The sequence below is a fragment of the Rutidosis leptorrhynchoides genome, chromosome 4, assembly GCF_046630445.1.
Source record: "Rutidosis leptorrhynchoides isolate AG116_Rl617_1_P2 chromosome 4, CSIRO_AGI_Rlap_v1, whole genome shotgun sequence".
Classification (NCBI taxonomy): Eukaryota; Viridiplantae; Streptophyta; class Magnoliopsida; order Asterales; family Asteraceae; genus Rutidosis; species Rutidosis leptorrhynchoides.
The window spans coordinates 478,187,132-478,207,771 of NC_092336.1; the positions used below are offsets into that span (position 1 = coordinate 478,187,132).

At 37.2% G+C, this 20,640-nt stretch overlaps 2 protein-coding genes across 3 annotated transcripts; one reads left to right on the forward strand and one right to left on the reverse strand.

Moving 5' to 3' along the window:
* The first annotated feature begins 3,527 nt into the window (after positions 1–3,527).
* LOC139842322 (exocyst complex component EXO70C1-like) lies at positions 3,528–6,535 on the forward strand. Its single transcript, XM_071832473.1, has 3 exons — positions 3,528–5,301; positions 5,827–5,933; positions 6,476–6,535. Exons 1-3 carry the CDS (start codon positions 3,528–3,530, stop codon positions 6,533–6,535), a joined length of 1,941 nt encoding a protein of 646 aa, XP_071688574.1.
* Positions 6,536–6,921: 386 nt separating this feature from the next.
* LOC139844546 (uncharacterized) lies at positions 6,922–13,389 on the reverse strand. Of its 2 annotated transcripts, none has more exons than XM_071834769.1 (10): positions 13,164–13,389; positions 12,449–12,508; positions 12,234–12,307; positions 11,286–12,125; positions 11,072–11,207; positions 10,352–10,969; positions 8,335–10,188; positions 8,188–8,245; positions 7,823–7,971; positions 6,922–7,494 (listed from the first exon to the last, which is right to left on the reverse strand). In XM_071834769.1, exons 1-10 carry the CDS (start codon positions 13,216–13,218, stop codon positions 7,160–7,162), a joined length of 4,179 nt encoding a protein of 1,392 aa, XP_071690870.1. In that variant the 5' UTR covers positions 13,219–13,389; the 3' UTR covers positions 6,922–7,159. The 2 variants fall into 2 exon arrangements, with proteins under 2 accessions (XP_071690870.1, XP_071690869.1); XM_071834768.1 differs by having other exon boundaries at positions 11,042–11,207.
* Positions 13,390–20,640: the final 7,251 nt, after the last annotated feature.

Sequence of the window (20,640 nt, forward strand, 5' to 3'; positions counted from 1 at the left end):
TTATTGGATTCTCAAGTATCCAATGTACTTAGTTGTAATTTTATAACAGAATAATAACAATTGTTTTTACAATAATATATGTTAATGTTAAGTTATACATGTAGATAAAACGTGGTCAATTAATTTACAAGGAGTTAAGCCTTCTATACGTATATGTATGTAATGTATGGTTAGGGAGTTTCGTTTTTATATAATACAAACTTTTACCATTAAAAAAGTATACATTTCCTTTAAATGAGACAAGTAACCCTAATCGTTTAACATTTTTATGTTTGGATTTTAACGCTAATAAATTTTAGTTGCTTCGTAATAAAGTGTTATCATACACCGAGTGTAAGTCAATCATACACATCTAAGCGTAGCATAACCATCAAGATTGATTTTAATAGAATTAGTTGCGTTTTTACCACTCAAAAAGTAGATCCGATCACTCGAACTTACGATTGAAGTATACGTAATAAGGAGTCTGCAGAAACCAAACAATATAAACAAAATTTACGACGGTATCAATTCCATTGGCATGGTGAAATTGAGGTGACCTCGTCAAGTAATAAGTTGTGAGTTCAACTCTAGTACGGAGTAATAATTATTTATATAATAATAATTCATGAAAAAATTCTTGTAGATGTTTTACTTTCTCTTAAAAATTGGATCCATAAGTTAAATGTAGATTATAGTTCTAGTTACTCTGGGATTCATAAAAGGTCGGAAAGTAACAAGGTATTCTATTGGGCTGGTGTAACTTATGGGCCTTATCACGATTTTAGTTGGGCTCCAAGGCATAACCTATGTGTATAAATTGGCTCCAGTTCACATCTGGTTGATGATCCATTAAGCAAACTTCCATACTGACACGGTAGAGACATGAGATGCATGCGGATGCTTTGTCTATTATCTTTATGTTTATGTCTACCATAAAAGTGCATGAGTGGTGTTTGGTTTGTTACGGGTGGTTGGCTCTTTGCTTGCGTAACAACTTCCACCTGGTTTGCCTTTCGTATTCTGTTTTACAAGGTCTTTTGGCTCAATTTTTGAGTAATCAGCAAGCGTCGACTTATTGGCGTCTTGACTGTCGTTTAGAGCCTAAATTGAATTCCAGGCAGGATTTAGAACTCATGGAAATTTGATTCTACCATTTTTATGGCGTCTCAATCTTTATTTTAATTTTACTTTTTTTTTGGCCGGATGTCTACTCGAAAGCAATCTCTTTATCCGTCGAAGAGAGAGAGATGACTTTCTCTACTTGAGAGTGTTTCACTCTTGGTGAAGAAATGACTTGTTTTTATTCTCCTATAGGGGAAGGATTGTCTACATCTCACCTCCCACATACACCACTAATGTGGTATTGAATTTTGTTGTTGTTGTTGTTGTTGTTGTTGTTATTGTTGTTATCGCTAATTATAAATTCTAACATCCCCTAATTTTTATATGACAAAATTTCATTCCTCGTCCCTGAACTTTACATCAAATTTGATTCCATATCCTTTTTCTTTTTTTTGTGCATTCCTCGTCCCTAATGTATCACAATTATACATACCTCGTCCTCCGTCTATTTTCTGTCAAATTTTTCCGTTAACTCATATCACGTGCATATCATGTGGGGGTATTTTTGTCTTTTCAATGTTTTCTTCCCCAATCTCTGCTTGATTTTCATCAAATGGCTACAGTACATCTTATAACCCAAAACCCATCAAAATTATAACTCGATCAAAATTATAAAACTTCATCTCCATAGATTCATAAAAAAAATGATCAAATTCTAATTTTTAATTTTTTTCAAACACTTTAATTAACAAACACAAACTCACAATATTATCAAATCCAAACTGACATGCTTCTTTTATAAGAATTTCACCATATTCAATTTGCTTAAATCTAAAAGAACTAATCAATTTGCTTAAATCTAAAAGAACGAATTGGGTTTTTAGACTTTACACATACCTTCAATTTGCTTAAATTACAAGTGTACTGTATTCCCATATATTGTTTTGAAGGCCACTTACAAAGTCAAATAGCAGATATAAAACACGGGCACAGGTATTGAGGAGCCGACCTCTGTTTGAAAAACTTTGTTCATATGATTGGAATGGAGGAGTGAACACCACATCGCTAATGACGCCACTGATGACAACACCAAATCCGGCACCGGTAACGGTGTTGCCGCTACTGTTCGTAAACACCAACTCGGACAACGGTTCTGCTGTTGTTTTTTCTTCTTCCAAACCGTCAGCCCTTCTGTTGTAGTTAAAACATTTTCATCATAATTGTTGTTTTTAAACCTGATGGTGACAAGTGGTGGTGATGTCATTGTAAACCACGAAGATGAAGTGAATTATTGAAATGAAATTATTTTGATTTAATTGTTTGTTTGGTAATTGAAAAGAAAAAGATGTAGATTTATGGTTTAGTTTGAAATTAGGGATGGTGGTGGCGTGGTGGTGGAGAAGCTTAAAGGTTTTCAGATCTAGATCTTCAAGATTTGAAAGTGACTGAATTTGAGACAGAAAATACTCTTAAAATTAGGAGTTGTAATTTGATTTGTTGATTTTATAAAAGTATAAAACTAGGGTTTTTAATTTGAGAATGTTGAACATTAGATGATGAGGATGAAGGTAAAAAGATAAGTTAAATAATAAAGAAAAGAAATAATATAAAAAGACCAAATTACCCTCACATGCTTTGCACATGACTGAACAAACGGCTGAAATTGACAGAATTTAGACGGGAGGACGAGGGATGTAGATTTTTGATACATTAGGGACGAGGAATGCACAAAAAAAAGAAAAATGACATGGAGTCAAATTTGATATAAAGTTCAGGGACGATGAATGAAATTTTGTCTTTTTATATTGATATTTACTTTTTGAGAAATGCAACATTGTCTATAAATTCTGGTTCATGAAAAAAAACCCTAGCTCAATGACGCTAGAGATGTCGGTATTCTAAAATCCGTCCCTTCCCCACTCTCTATTGGCTCCTTCATAGGAATAGAGTAGTGTAGGAATAGAGTAGTATAATTGCGTCTATCACTGAAGGATGGAACAAGATGATGAAGAAGAGTTTCGCTAAAGGCTAAAAGGAACAAACAAATCTATGAACCAAAACATTCTTTAGATCATATTCTACACACCACTAACAAAATATTACTCAGATGTTTGTTACCATTAATTCTATATTATAGTAACTTTTTAATTTTTTTTATCCAGCGTTTAAACCATCATTTATTATACTGCTAGTGACAGATACGTGAAAAAATCTTTATACTAAACGTTAATTACTGTTATCAAACCATTTAACTATTTTCTGCTTTTATTCAATCTTTATTAGAATTAGAATACAAAATCTTTACTCGTAGTATTTTCCACAAATGCTTGACCCTCCTCCTTAGCCGGTCTGAAAATCAATATCAATTAACAATGTCCATACATAATTAATTCCCTAAATTCGAAAACAACAAGTTTGAACACCTTAATTCATCCACATTTTGATTCAAGCCTCTTTCTGAATCCATCTCATCCAATTCTTCAATGGAAAAAAAATGTAATGCCAAGTCTAAAAATCGCAAAAAAGGCAACGCAGAAGTTGTGGACGATCAAGACGAATCTTTGTTAAACATTGATCATGATCAAATCTCTATTGAAATAGATAATTTGATGGAACAATCATCTAATGACAACGAAAAAAGTAACTCAACTCGAGTTCCTAATACGGTGGACACTTTTGTTAGAATAATCGAATCAAAGATTAAAGCGTATAATGCATTAAAATCAGGATCAAGATTTGGTAACATGATGAATGATGACGAGTATTTCATAGAGGCCATTCGACGTCTATCCAAACTTAAAGTTGTTTTAAGCGAAAATACATCGTCTTTTGACAACATTAATAAGATTTTACAACAAGCGATGTTGTTAATGGAAGAAGAGTTTCGAGCTCTTTTATTAGATTTGAATGCTTCTTATGAACCAATAGCAAAAGGGGCCACATTGGAATCGAATAATGAAGATGAGTTTCCAGGTTATTCGGAAGAAAACGTAAATTTAATGAGCAAAATCGCTCTAATAATGATTGATACAGGGTACAAATACGAATGTTGTCAAGTGTATGGTACAATACGAAAAGATGAATTAATGGAGCAACTCAAGAGGTACGAATTCGAAAAATTAAATGTTGAAGATGTTCATAAATCAAAATGGGCTTCACTTGAGCCCGATATAACCCGCTGGGTTAAATTAACAAACCATTGTTCGAATGTCCTTTTTCCCGCCGAAAAGAAGCTCGGAGAGACAATTTTCTCTCATCACTTTTCAGGCGTATTCATCAACCTAATTCGCGATATTACCACGTCACTTATTGAATATGCAAACGCGGTAGCAATGGAAAAACCGAAGGGAAAACGCTTGTTCAAGTTTATCGATATGTATGAAGCAATTCGTAGTCTTAGAGCGGTAATCGAAGATTCATTGTCGAGTGACGTGGAACCGGATGAATCAAGTACATTGAAATCAGAGATATCATCGGCCGGCGACAACATTGGCGAGGCTGTGGTAAACATGTTTTACGATTTAAAAAGCAACATTCAGAGCGACAGTAATAAAACAACAGTATCAGGGGGTGGAGTGCACCCCCTCATACGTTACGTTATGAACTACATAAAGTGTGCAGTCGAAGAGTACCAAAAAACGTTGGAACATATTTTTCGACAGTACGTTAAAGTTGGAAATGAACCTATATCCGACGTAAATAACTCATCATTATCGACACAGTTATTGTCAGTTATCGACTTGCTAGAAGCTAACTTGGAAACAAAATCGGGACTCTATAAAGATCTATCGTTGCGGTACATATTTCTAATGAACAATTATCGGTACATTTTACAAGTGGTTAAAAGTACAAACGAAATGAAACAACTTATCGGAGACAACTGGTGTCTTCGTAAGTCATCGGATGTTAGAAACTACCACAAGAGTTACCAACGCGAAACGTGGACCAAATTGTTACAATGGCTTACACAAGAAGGTGTTCAAGTAAACGGTAAACCGAGTAGAAAAAGACTAAAAGAAAGGTTCAAGAATTTTAACGCAATGTTTGATGAAATACACAAGACACAAAGTGGTTGGGTGGTAAGCGACGATCAATTGTTATCAGAGATTCGAGTCTCGATATCTGCGGTCGTGAGTCCGGCGTATAGGTCATTTGTCGGGCGATATAAACCGCAGTTTGAAGGTACTAAGAGCATTGATAAGTACATAAAGTATCAACCTGAAGATATTGAGTCAATGATCGAGACGTTATTCGAAGGTAAAATGCGGTTTCCAGTATCACGTTTAACATTTTTCCTAATTTATATTATTATTATATTTATTTCAGTTTAAAAAGTAGTTATTCCGTTATAGTTGCAAAATTGACCCGAATTCGATCCATTTTTTTCTTTAATTTTGAGGATTTTTATTGTTACTATATTGACAAGGTACTGAGAAGGTGGTGGAGACTCAATTGAATGGCATACAAGCTGTATCAACTGTGAAGCAAACTACAGGGGCATTCAAGAATCTACTGAAAACAACAAAAATGTGGGACTGATGTAATAGTTCTATTTTGTAATTTTATTATTTGATTAGGTAAATTTTGTTTGTTATGTAGTTTTTTATCTTATTACAATTGTACAACTGTATATAGCATGTTGAAACAGAAACAGGATTATATTTGTTCACAGTTTACATGTTACTGTATCTTTGTAAGTCTGTAATTAAATAGGATCCATTTTGACATCAGTTAAGTACTTCGATAATGAGTGTTTTTGGTTTATTTGAGCTACATGATTAGAAGATTTCAAGTTTTTTGAGTTTAAGAGATTGTATAACAAGAAAAAACTCGAGTGTCCAAGGCCTGGAACCCTGTTTTATAGATTGGTTCAGTTTTTGCCACCTCTGGTACTAGTGTTTGCCAAGTTGAATGACATTTTGACTTCCTATAAGCCGGTTTTAATATCAAGGATGAGATATATCTCTTAACTATTTTACAACAACAACAACAACAACAACAACAGTAAACAATTTCGTCAAGGTCAGGGTATGGGTTTGTATTTAAATTTAGTTGCAACTCCCTTCTTTGTTTTCTACATGTATGGCTCTTAAAAACCGTGTTAAGTACTCTGTTAGCAATTGGGTTGGGATTATCTGCTATAACTAGAACCATCATGTTACTTTTTATGAATAAACATGTTACAATAAAATAAATGAAAATAATAAATAGTGGACGTCACCCCTTATTTTTCCTACACCCAAACCATGTAACATGCTCAATCATGTTATTTTACAACTTGATATTATTCTTATCCGTTAGCAATCATGATTAATTCAAGTATTCAACGCATTATTAAGGCGGTAAAATTACTTTTCTACCAGGAGGCTTACTGCAGGATATATTCATATATTCAGTTTGGTTTTTGGTTTTTGGTTTTTGGTTTTTTCAGTTCGGTTTTGAAAATTTTGACAGAAAACCAAAAACCAAAGCTAAACCGAATTCGAATTAGATTCTATTTCGGTTAAAACACGAAAAAACTAAATTTTACAAAAGTAATCATCACAAGATTTTAATTTCTACTAGTCAAGTTGAATAGCATGTAACAAAAAAAAAAAAAAAAAAAAAAAAAGTACCCATATAACCTTGACTCATTTTGATTGTTACACCCATCTCGTCTAACCCTTCCAAGTTCCAACCCACTTTCTACTTGAATGCTTACGAGTGTACAAACCTTAGGCAACTTGCTATTAACGTAAGGAAACAAGGTGTATATGATCCTATATAAATAACAAGTTAAACTTTGAGCTTCGAGCCCAATGAAGGGGTATATTATACATCATGTGTCGACAAGTTATCTACGTATTAGATCTTCAAAAAGAAAAGGTCCATGCAAGCTTTAACAAGTAAACTTCGTATTATGTCCTCAAAAGGAAAAGATTTTGTACAAGCTGAATTCTATGCAACCTAACCTCTCATCACCCCCAACATCAAAAGAAATTGATGTTAAATTAGGGGTGTATAAATTATATCTAAACAACTTTGCACAAAACTGTGATATCCATCCATACAAGCTAATAAACAACAAATGATTTTAATAAAAAATTAAAAGAAAAAAAAGGACTCACAGGTTGGGTTAATCTTCTATACGTTGAATCTCACCCATCATTATTCGGTTACTAGTAACCTTAAACCCCAGTAGGGCTGGGTCAATTTGCCTTCCCTTCTTTCCTTTCTTCTTTCCCGTTTTACCACCTTGTCCATCTCCACTCTCTAAACTAGCAGTTGCTGCTGCTGCTGCATGATCTGTCTTCTTAGCGTTGCTTTTAAGCATGTCACTAAAAGATGTCGTCTCTGACATGTCAGCATCACTATAAGATGATGTTCTCCTAAAGTGAATGTCCTTGACAGCAGCACTCATGTTTTCAGCGGTTTGGTTTGATACGCTCCCTCCTGCTTCCTGTCTCCCACCTGATAATAGAATCCACTAGGTGAAAAAATAAAAATATGAAGAAAAGAAAATAAATTGGACAAACAAAAAACGCTGGACAGGATTTAACGATGTTAAGTACAACAACAAAAACCATAAATTAATATCAATTCAATATCAATATAATAATAGTAACATAGAATAAATATAGATATATAGGATTCTAAAAAAGCATAAATCGACTTTTGACTTGTTACTGACAAAATATAACAGTACTTATAAGGCGAGCTTCGTAGGCAAACTGTTGGTACTTCATTAAGATTCATAAAGATCAATGCATGATGAGGTTTAAACATTTACATCACATACCTTCAGAATATATCATCGTAGGGGCGCTCCTCCCTCTGGGATCAGGGTCTGATGCCAGCTCAGATAACCCTTCATGAGATGAGGCTGCACGTGCAACCAGTGGACGTTTCAACAATATATTTTCAGGCCTCTTGGACGTAGCTGTCACCCTGTAAACTAAGTTATTGCAACTGATGCTAAAAAAACAAATCATAGGTTTATTTATTAACTTATGTGTTATGCACGAAGGTACATGAATACAATTATAATACACACATAATAATGTAACAAAAGCTACAGGAAGTTTCACTTCTTTGTAACCCATTATCAGATATGATTATGGAATGAATTTTTACAAGTTCAATGTTCCATTGACTTTTCCTTACCGTTCTTTAGCCTCAACAGAAAAGGATTCGGTAGGTCCAACCTTGTCAGTGTAATAACCTGTGTTCCCAACAGAAACCATGTCAGAAACAACAATATACATTAATGAAAGTTTATAAGACGACAGAAAGCTAGTATATAGATATTACCACTACCCTGTTGACCCATACATTCTTGAGTTTCTGCACCTGCACCCTTCATAATATCTAAAGGCGGCGAGCCTACCAAAGAATGTGTATAAACTGCCTGAGACGAGCCATTACCACCAATTAACGGGTTCTCTTCATTACCTATGAACCCAATTATTGACTCATCCATTGATGCACCTAGACTAGACCCATAAGATCCGACCGCAAATGGGTGGTTTTGGTTAAGCCCAACTTGTTGATCAGAGTGGTTAAAGGAAGGTTGCCTTCTTTCAAAATTCATTCCACTATTAATATCTAACGGATCCGTAAGTTGATTGATTGGTTTCGGGTGTAGTAATTCCATGAGCAACCTTTTTGAATTGTCATCATTAGCTCCACCTGACATCCAATGACTTTGATCTTCCGATCTCCTTCGAGCTTCCATTTCACTTTTCTGCCTCTCATTTATATGCAATTGCTGAATCCGTGAATCCATCCACTCGTTTGACATTTGACCATTGTGGCCTTCAATCACATCCAAATGAGATGGATGGAAATTATTAGAGGATAATGAATGGTTAGATTGATGAGAGATAACACTTGAAGGAAAATGAGCAGCTTGACTAGAATGGTGTAACTGAGCATTCAAATCTTGAAATTCTATGCTTTTGGCTCGGCCCAAAGAATTTACAACATCAGGGTTCATTCCTGGACCGCCACCTGGCATTGACAATGATCTTTCGTATGGTAACATGTTAGGGTCATATAGGCCCCGCTGAAGCCGTTCCTGCACCGACAGATTCCGTTCCAGATGACTAAAGTCTTCAGGAGATTGTCTTTGTTGCTGATGATAGAAATCTAAAGGATCGAGTCCAGCTGAGTTAACTCGGTGAAACCAGTCAGAACCGAGTTGCCTTTCTTCCTCCATTTCGACCCTTTGCCTCAACCCCATCGGCAACTGCCTCCCGTGAAACTGGTCACGTTGAAGCATCTGGTGTTCTAAAGATGACATCTGTCCATGCTTAGCGCGCAACATCAACTCTAAGAGTTCGTCTTGGTGACCTTGCTGACCATATTTTGCTCTAAGCAAATGCTCTATTGAGGGATCAACATGTCTTTGCTGATGCGGTAAACGTTGTTGCATTTCACTTAAGATCTGATGCTTTAGATAAACTTGATCGAGCGGGTTATTGGATCTCACAGCATCGTTACGTGACCTCAAGCATCCATCTTGCATCGGATTTTGTAATAATTGTTCAAGCATCATTTGTTGTCTAGTTTGCTGCTCCTTGAGATGCATCTGCTGTTGAAGCTGAAGCTGAATTTGCCTCTGTTGCAGCTGCTGTTGCTGCTGCTGTTGCTGTTGATGTTGCTGTTGCAACTGCAGTGCCAAAAAGTGATCAAGATCTTGACCACTTTGACCAGCCAACTGTTGTTGGTTTATGAGATTTCGACCCGAAAGTTGGTCAAGCATGGGTTCATTTATGTGTGAAGAAGACAATAGATTATGCTGTTGGAGCAGCTGCTGCTGGATGTGTTGAGCCCTAAGTTTCTCGGCTAAATCGAAATGATTAACTTCTTGATTCACGGGTAAAAATTGGTCAGCCACTGCACCAACAGGATTCATAAGTTGCTGATGAAAACCGCCACTAAAAGGTGGCTTAGATGACTGTTCTGTTCTTAAACTAGACTCCTCAAGCTCAGACCACAACAACCCAAACGGGTGCATCTTGTTTTCATGCTGACCAGGAACAGCAGGGTTCGTCACCTCAGTAGGAACCGCATGGTTGTTCACATAATTTCCAGATGGCATGCCTCTTACAGCATTCCCCATAATATCATGACTGCTACCAGGCCTACCTGGGAACAAAATCTCTGCAAACAAAAGGGAAAGAATGAAATGATAATTATTATCCAAAATTAGTTATATCACCCAAAATTAATCATATTTTAATGAGCAGAATTTATATCCTTAAGTTAAAAACTGATTACTACGACTAAGCATCCCTTAAGATGTGGTTACTTAAAATAATCTCACCTTCGTCATGAAAGCCCAGACCCTCAGAATATGGTTTTGCAGATAAACCATTATTACCAGTCAACTGCCAATGAGAATCATCCGTCAGAACACCCATTTCAGAGACAGGGGCAGGCACCATGATGTCAGGATCCAAATTCTCTTCAAAACTACCAGATTGGTCCATGTTGGTGTAATTATTAGCAACTTTTAAGTGTGGCAAAACATCTCCTAATTCCTCAAAAGGAGTTCCTTCAGGTGCATCCGCCACGCGTACTGGTAAATCTGCCCCAAAAAACCCTTGTTCGAACCAAGAAATGATGTCGACTCCAAGAAATGGTCCCTGGATCTCCCCTTGTGGATCACAATAGAACAAACTTAACTCCTCAGAGGGTATACCACTGGCCAAATGTTTATTTATACTATTCTTTACAGGGTGCATATTTTCCGTCCATTGTTGTTCAGAAGAAGGCATAGCAAAGAGTGAGTTTGAATCATTAGGAAGATCAGTTTTGATATCAAATCCGGAAGACAACTGGACCTCATTAAACAAATGATGTTTCCCATAAGTTGCATCAGTCACTTCAAGATTAGAAGCATCATCTTGATTGATGTCTTTAACTCCAGTAAAGTACTTCCCTGTTGCAAAGTACAGTTATCATTTAAGTGCTAACAAATGTTATTGTCCGATATAACAAATCTGTAACTCACCAGCTGTAAAGTCAGTATTAGGAACATTACATTGTTCAATACTATCAGTCTCTATTTTACAGTTTTCTTTACTTGGATCAACCAACTCCTCCACCAAGGAAAGATTACCATCCTTTACTTGTACACTATCGGTGACTTTTCCCTTCCATATATCATCAAGAATAGCCTGTGACCAAAAGATTAAGTTTTCATATCTAGATAACAATTAAGTAAGTGAAAGAACTGTAAAGATACTTTAAAATACCTCTTCCTCTTTGTCAGGAACAACAAAAGCAAGTGGTTCAACATAGGTTACTTGTGTGATAGGAGGTACTTGCACGATTTTGTCAGACATATTACTAAAAGACGGTTCAAGCTTCTGACTACGGTATATATCAAGAAGCTTTCCCCTTGGATAGAAAAACATGCCATCAGAAACACCAGGCTTTCCAGGAACACTATCGTTGTTCCCAATGGACCCCGCAGACGAAGGCCTTGGACCAGTTCCACTAGACCTGCCACGTCCAATGGTAAAACCCGCATTGGAACCCTCAGCTCGTCCTTTCTCTAGCCCAAATCCAGGTGCAGCCCGGAAAGAACCAGGTGCGGTAGAGTTTGTCTCCATCCTGTGACGTGGCCTCCACTTATCACGAGCATCTGGATCACGCTCTGAAAGTAATTTAGAGGTAACCGAATGAGTTTGAGTGTCTCCATGAGCATCTTCCTTTTCAACATCTGTCTTCTTCTCCATTCGAGCTTCTTTTTCCTTTTCTTTTTCATCAGGGCCCCACCTAGATGACCATTTACTGTCACGACGCGAATCAGACCCAGCATTGCGGTTACCAGCATCATTCCACCTGTCAGATGGAGGCGGAACCCTAGTATCAGTGCTGTCTCTACCGACATCTGCACGGCGGTCTATTTTCCTGCGCTCACGTCTACCGAGTAAGCCTGTCTCCCTTTCTTCTTCACGCCAACGTCGAGCACTTTCGGTTTCACTTGCAACTTTCCTCCAGTCTTTTTTGTCATCAGTTGCATCAGAACGCAAGTCCTTCACATTGATATCTGCAGAACTTCCAAGAGAGAGAGAACTCGGTGCACGATCCTGTCATCATAGTACGAAAAAAACAATTTTTCAGACCATTAAACTTTTTTATTAGGAGAAACCATGTGACATATATATGTAGCCCTTCTAAAAAAAACGATCACATACCGTCTTGTTCTCGTTTGGCTTAGCATAAAGCCATTGAGGAGACAAGGGCATGGTGCTGTCCAAGGCTAGATGATCTAAAATAAACCAAGCAAATACCATAAAAGATTAGAACTAATAATTAACAGAATATGATACTAAGGGAATAAAAATACCACTTGTTACAGTTTACTTGGTAAGCAAATATTATACATCTACAAACCATTGAAGAAACATACCTTTAGAATCATCAAAGAAGCCCATCACCTTGTCCTCATCATTTCCACCAGATGTTTCCACTATTATGAAACCAACACGTGTTAAAAACTATAATTGATCAAACGAGCAGCGATTTCGCAAAGCATCTCAAACATTAACTAAAAAACAATAAAGCAGCAATTGAAGATGATATAACTTCTCAGGTGTATATACACACACAGTTACAAAAGAAACATCTCAGGTGCTGAAACAGGCTACAATCGCATGCTTTAAGATAGCTAAATGTCAAATCCATAAAGCATTACAAAATTCAGATCTAAAAAGTAGATCCAAGTAGAACTGAGATAAAACTAAACTTTTGCTTTAAATCCACCGGTGACATAAATGTCAAAACTAATCAAAGCGAAAATCAACTGATATAAGATGATCCATGACTCACGAATATTAATTTCTCAATCATCAATGGAACTAAACGAAGAATAGTAAAATTAACTTAACCGATATACAGATGAACACATTACATACTCTATAATCAATAAGCAATAATTCAAATTAAGCAATTCATAAACCCTAACTTAATACAGTAGGAATTAATTTGAATCAGCGTGACGTAATCAACGAATCGCAGATCAGTAAACCCTAACATATAACAATAACACTAAATAGTCAATTAGCCGTATCATTAATCGACAATAATGATAACAATTAAAATAAAAGGAGATGATAGGATGATACCTTTAGGAGTCCATGAGTTATCAGTAAGTTTAGAAGAAATTAGATCCTCAGCCATCGAAAGTTTCGAGAAGAAAAGATCCGAGAGAAATTGATGAGAAACTATTTAAAGAATTTTGATACAGGGGAAATCAATTGAGCTAGAGATTTGAGATTAGGGCTTTAGTGACTTGAAATTAGGGCTGGATGATTTTGTATGACAATAGCAGATTTGAAAGAGAGTTTGTGTTTGGGTGGTAGCGAGAAAGCAAGACCCAATCAACAAGCGAGAGAGATTTGATTGTGTTTGCCTATACCCGAACCCTAAACCGAACCCGAATGTCATCAGAAATGGACTTGGTTAGTTTTGTCTCGACTCTCGGTTAGTTAATTAACTTTAACTTGTGCATATGGCGTTTCATTTTTATCATCTGTTCTGAATAAAAATTTACACATATGGAGTACAAATTACTTTTATTTATTTGTATGTTTTCCGCTTGAAATCAAGTTTTTCGTAACGAAATACTCCGTAATAGCATTTGTAACTCACATGTTCGAGATTTTTGGAGCAACAAGCCATAGTGCGAGGTGTTGGTGGTCAAGTTGATGGCGTGTTGTAAGGATCGTATAGCCCAATCATAATGTCCTGCAATATAAGCCCAAGAATTCATCCTTTTCTAAAACCAATTGGTGATAGAAAGACTTCCCCTTAAACTTATATAAAGACATTTGTTTTGTCTCATGACCGATGTCGGACTTTGGTTTGCACCCTTACACGTATTTGGTGGTGACACATAGAAGATTATAGACGTGTTTGACACGCGGCGAAATTTGACCGGCCCATTTCTAATGTGACCGTTTAATAAAAAAATTAAAAAATGAGGAAATTATCTCATATACCGTTTCATTCTGCTTAATTTCTGAACATATCAAGAAAATATATTCTTCATAGTTCTATTCTCAGCGATTCGGGTAATTTGACAAATCAAATCGTGCGATTACGTTCTTTCTTGTTTAGAACATTAAGTTCTTTCGAAACTCCATAATTACGAATTCTGGACCATTATTCGCTTGATTTAAAGTCGGGAAGAGAAAACAAAAGAATGAAGATCTGAAATAAATTAGAGTATAAATCACAGTAAATTGGAGAGAGTATTAACTGTGGATGTCAATAATTACAGAAGGACAGAATCAGAGACATCGAAATATAAAGGAAGATATAAAACCCAACAACAACTCAGAAATTACAAACCGTGGATATTAATACGAATAGCAATATAAACACACGGTATAATTAAGAATAGTATCACCCCAAGGTAATAGTAGAAGTAAACAGATTTTTTTGGTGGAAGATTGAAAAGAATGACGACAGAAATGATAATTAGAAAAATATCAAGGATTAGAATTGGATTTAAGCATTTTTACAATCTTTTGGATGTATGAACTAAGAAAGAATGTATATGAATGGTAAGAATAATGGAACCGAAGAGTTTAATTTATAGTGAAATATCAGACAGAGCAATCGAGACAGATTATCGCATTTAACCAAAGAGGATCCTAATTTCCTTAAGTACCGAAGAATCAAATCTTATTACGAAGATTTTCTTTAAATCCCTTGAATCCCGGAAATCAACCGTGACTACATCACCGGTTAAGACAAATCTGCATTTACTCACTTCACTCTTTTGTAATAGCTTCACTCGTACACTTCATATAAACGAATTGTTTATTCCATATTACTCACTGATGATTAAACTCTATTTATCAGCTCAAATGAGTCATGAAAACATATTTATTGTCAACCATGACGATTCCACTCAAATTTCGGGACGAAATTTCTTTAACGGGTAGATACTGTGACGACCCGGAAATTTTCGACTAAATTTAAACTTAATCTTAATATGAACTCGACACGATAAGCAAAGTCTGTAATGCCGAGTCTCAAAACTTTTGAACTGTTTTCATGAATTTATTCGACCTTCGACTGCTTCCAACGATTCACGAACCTTTAATTGTAAACATAAAAGTATGTATAAATAATTATATGTGTAAATAGTTATACATAATAAATTAAATATATTAATAAATTATTATGTGATTTAGTTATCATGAAAATTAATTTAAAACTAAAACTTGTTATTTTGAAAGCATAGAGTATATTAAATATAAAGGAGTCGAACATAATGGATCAACGATAACAAAATATTAAACGTATAGTATTATATTATGAGTTTATTTATTCAAAATATATCTAATTAATATATCTTGATATTTAAAACCTAATAGCTTGAGTTTACACATAATCTCTATACATAATTATTACTACAGGTATATTGTTAAAATGTATCATATAGAGGTCAAGTACCTCGCGATGTAACCAAATGTAATGTATTCGTCCAGATGGATTAAGACGGGGCATTAGAATAAGAACAAGTTTGAAGTCATGCACACAAGGTGTTTGATGAAATGCCTCAAAGAGGTGAAGTTGTTGTGGATGTCTATGTTTATGATCTAAAGCCAACCTTTGATAGTGTTGTTAATCAATTGGTGGTATGGTGGTGATTTGGGTGTGTTAAAGAGTTTGATTTTGGTCAAAATTAGATGTTGACTTGATTTGGTGTTTTGGAAATATAATCACTAGTCGTTAGTGATTTTGGGCGTTTTGTGACTTTTGTCAAAATTAGTAAATTGACTTGGGTCGAATTTGGTAATGACACTAATTTTGGATCAAATGGGTGTTTAACACTTTTGTTAAGTGTTAAATGGCGTTTTTGAATGAAAGTAAACGTGGGAAATGATTTTGGGTTAAAATGATATTTTTAACATAAGTCAAACATTGTCAAAAGCAATATGGGTCAATATTGCACGTGTTAGGGTTTTGGTGTAATTGGCGTTTGAAATGATTACTACCTAAGTAGTAATTTAGTGTTAAGACCTAGATTTGGTCTAATTGGGGTAAAGTATGATTTGGATTAAATTGTACTTTGTTGTGTTGGTTTGAATTACCACCCGAAATGGTAATTGGTTTGTGTCCATTAGGTGTTAAATGGGCGGGTTTTGGCGAGCAAGGTGTGATCCCTCGGCTAAGGGATGTTTGTATCAAGTTCTCTTTTAGAGAATAGCTATTTATGTGTATATTGTACCTATGTTTGATATAGGTGGTTACTTGCTCGGATTTAAGGACGAAGATCATGTTGTACATGACTTGTGTGGGCATTCCAAGGTGAGTGGAATAATTATGCGTGTACGTATATAATGTATTTATTTGTGTAGCGTGAAATGTGGGATAGTCGCGGTGTTTAAGACACCGCATTCTACGTAACGAGTGGGATTGTCGCGGTGTTCAAGACACCACTCATTTTTTTTATTGACATGTGGGATAGTCGCGGTGTTTAAGACACCACATTGTTATGGGAGTGGGATTTGTCGCGGTGTTCAAGACACCACTCATGGGTTTGATTGACATGTGGGTTAGTCGCGGTGTTTAAGACACCACATTATCATGGGGGTGAGTTAGTCGCGGTGTTTAAGACATCACCCGAGGGATTAGTGATTACGCGGTGATTAAGTACACTAATGGATGTTATGAACTCCGATGGCCTTTCGCGAGTACCATTCCCTTGTACGATTGGTTAACCATGGTTGTGTGAATGTTATTAGCATATTAAATTGTGAACTATATGCTATTGGTGTTGCTAGCTTATTGTGAATTGTGGATATTAGTTTATGCATGATGTTTGCATGGTTGTTGAATTGCTAGCTTGTATGCGGTATTGTGTAAGTGATTGCAAGTAAGTAGATTATATATGTATATGTATAATTATTGCATTCACTAAGCGTTAGCTTACCCCTCTCGTTGTTTGCCTTTTTACAGGTATTGTGATTGTGAAGCTAGCTAGTTGTTAGACTAGAAGCGTAGGAGCACTTGGGCTCGATGGGGTAGCTTTCGGATATTTGGACGCGGTTTGGGGATTTGGTAGCCCCCGGGATTATGCTCTTGGTATCGGGTTGGGTTGTAGAGTCCTAACTCGTCTAAATGTATATTTGGGTCGAAATTGCACTGTTTGGTTGTATGGGTTATTAAAACCTTTTTGTAAACTCAAATAGATCAAAAGTTTCACCTGGAAGTTTTAATGAGAAAGGTGTCACCTGAAAGTTTCACCTGAAAGTTTAGTGTCGCCTGAAAGTTCACCTGAAAGTTTAGTGTCACCTGAAAGTTTAGCGTCACCTGAAAGTCTACCTGAAAGTTCACCTAAAAGTTCACCTGGAAGTTTACCTGAAAGTTATTTAAAAAAAAAATGCTCTGTTTTTGGTAAACGGTTTTGGGGTCGTTACAAGTGGTATCAGAGCATAGTCTAAGGGAATTAGGTGGCCTTGGAGTAGGTGCCTAGTCTTAGACTTATTGACAGTGGTGCGTTATTTGCGGGACTTGTAGGAATACGGGTCAGATTGAGAATTGTTAGTGCCTTCGAGTAGGTGACTAACTATGACTAGTGCTTGTCCAAAGTATGATTACGTTGGGCTTTATTTCGTGCGTAGACTAGTGCCTTATATCGCTAGTGCCTAATGTAAGTAGGCAGACCTGGACGTTGTTTTAGTGATAGTCACCTAGGTTGTAGGTTGACTTGTTATTGTAGTGTACTTGTGTACGTTTGTTATTATATTGTATATTGGTGTATATATACAGGTATCTTTTCGTGCGGTGTCCGAGAGACGAATCTATTGGAGAGATTCGCATGTTTGGCGGTCGAGTGATTAAGTTCACGGTAAGGACATTGGTCATTCGGGTACTAGGATTTATCGCGTGTTATTTTGTGTGAATGTTGCGTCAGTCCGGGTAAAGTACTTTGCATGACCATGTGGAAATAGTAAGGTACGCATTTGTAATAGTGACTGATCACCATTATAACGAAAGTGTATCTTGACACCAAGCATGACATGACGAGTACCGAGCGGAGGAAACGTGGCATGGTTGGGGTAGATTCGGGATGAATGAGGAATCTTTTAATGGTTTCTAGGTTATAGTAGTCTCGGGTGATGTGATTGTTGTCACATCGAGTTCATTGTGAGTCGGGAAGTGTTACGGTGGATTCGGCTAGTTAAGTGAGTGAGCCAACTCGCGAGTTCGGCGCGTACTTAGTCACCACGTAGTGAGTGCATTATTGGGATTGTCATTGGTTGTAGTTACTCATCGTAACCAGGAGGACCGATTAGTGTGTGTACGACAAAGACTTGAATCCCGTGATGGGATGTAGCAAGTCTAATGATTATAGAATTGGGTTACACTCGGTAGAGTGTGTGGTTAGAGAACAGTGTAAGGATTCTAGTTGTAAGTCGCCTTGGAATTGGCGAATCGAGGAGTCTTCGGGTCGTTAAACTCATGGGAGTGGGACCCGTATGATGGTGTTTGCGTAGTGTGTTAGCGTGTTGTGGATTATAGGGTAACATTCCTAACGGAATACCCCTTGATGATGTGGTTGTGCTGATGTTCGGAAGAGTGTAAGACTTGGTGTTTCCAAGCATCTCTTGGGTTTTAGATGAAAGGTTTCGTGAGGCTATATCGTGTGGCCTTGTGGAAATTGCGGGTAACGTGTGATCGCTAGGAACTTTCGATAAGACGATAAACCGTAAGGTTTGCCGGGTAGGTATGACTGCGGGTCATTATTATAGAGAGATGGGTGACATCGGGTGTATGGAACCTAAAGATCGAGTTTCTAAAATTCGGTTGATTGTGGTGGGAGTCTGCATGACACGGCGTCAGGTGCTTTCTTATACCTGCTAGTGTAATGTTCAACTCCGGTGATGGTGTGATCACTTTGTGCTTAGGGTGCCCGTGAGATACCCTTGGAAGCATAGAAGAGTAAAGATGAGTGATGCGGATGAGTGAATCTTGATGCTCTTAAGTGATGCGGTAAATGCTTCTTATGAAGTGACGGATGAGTGAATCTTGATGCTCTTAAGTGTTAGATGAGTAAAGATGACCGGTGAGCCGGTGATGGAGTTAATGGATGGTTAGGCCGTAGGATATGATGAAGTGTTGATATTACGGTCGACGCAATTATCGTGTGTGTCAGATTGATCATTTGTCTCCATGAGAGTGAACAATTATTGATAAAGGTTTTTTGAGTGGTAGGCAGGGTGATCTCGACTGAGAAGCACGACTTATTAATCGGAGTGGCATATGCTTAGGCATAGGGGCACATGTGGGACTTTGGTGGAGTTCTCTTTGCGAACGATCAAGGCAGTTGATTGTGATTTGTGGTATAAAGGTGCGATGTCATCGCGTGTACGGCATTTTAAGTGATTGTATATGATGGCTCTGTGAGCCTAAAGTGAATTTGCGGTGATTTGGTGTTTATGACCAACGGTGAGAATGATCATGTGTGTCATGGAATGACAATTCTGCGAGACGTTATTATCCTGGCGGTGAGAATGTGGAGATAAATCCTAAGTGGGGGAGTTTTTTACTGCCGCCCGAGGAAGATCCGGTGATGTATTGTATACCGAAGTATCGGAGTGTACCGTGCTAGGCCCCAATAGGGATTTGTAGTTCCTAACGAGAAAGAGTGACGGGTTGTTGATGTCGACTCGAGATCGTGCATTACGATTGTGGGTTACAATTCCAGAATGTTACGTGTGAAGATTGTGATGATGGGATCGAGGGAAATGTAAGTCTTCTTATGTAAGGTGGTCGTGTAGTACCAATGTGCGGTATGAGACAAAATGTGAAGTTTGAGATCACGGAAGTGAGAGAATGAAGTTATCGTTGCGGGTGCTCTCGTAGTAAAAATCTGGGTTGTCGTGAAACTCATACATGATTATTAAATGGGAACGAGGTCGATATCGTGGTGAATACTGCATTTTCCCTGTCAGGAAACGTAATCGTGGAGATCGTCAGTGGATTATTCCACTTTATGGGCGATTGTGAGGCGGAGGGTGCCGATTCTAATTGTCTCACATAGAGACATGTGGATGTTGTTCGTTTGCGAGGGTGTGTTCCTTAGTGATGTGACCTGTTGGTTGCATTAAAATGTCGAGGTCATCCTTAACGGACGGTCGGGGCAAGAGGATTCTCCAGGCGTTGGTAGATATTTTTGTGGGTCGCGTGGTGATAATTCATTATTGACGGGATTCTACTACACGAATAGTTTCCATGCTAGTACTAGGAAGCCGTAATTGTAAGGATGTGTTGGTGGGTTTAGGGGAGAAACCCTGTATCGAGTGTTGGTGTTTCGTCTAACTCGTGGTATATTATTGTCGTCCTGGATTAATCCAGAGACTGGTAGTCGTGTGCGGATCGATTGATGGGAAAGTTGTGTTCCCTGTGTGAATATTTGGGGATGCCAAAATTTCTTCATTGAAGGAATAACCTGGTTATGGTGACTGTAAGAAGTGCTCGTCGGAGGAGTGTGTCGATTACCCCGTTGGCATCGACTTGTAAAAGTGAAAATCACGGGTGTTATGGGGTGGAAAACAAATGTTTGCGCATAAGCGGAAGTGC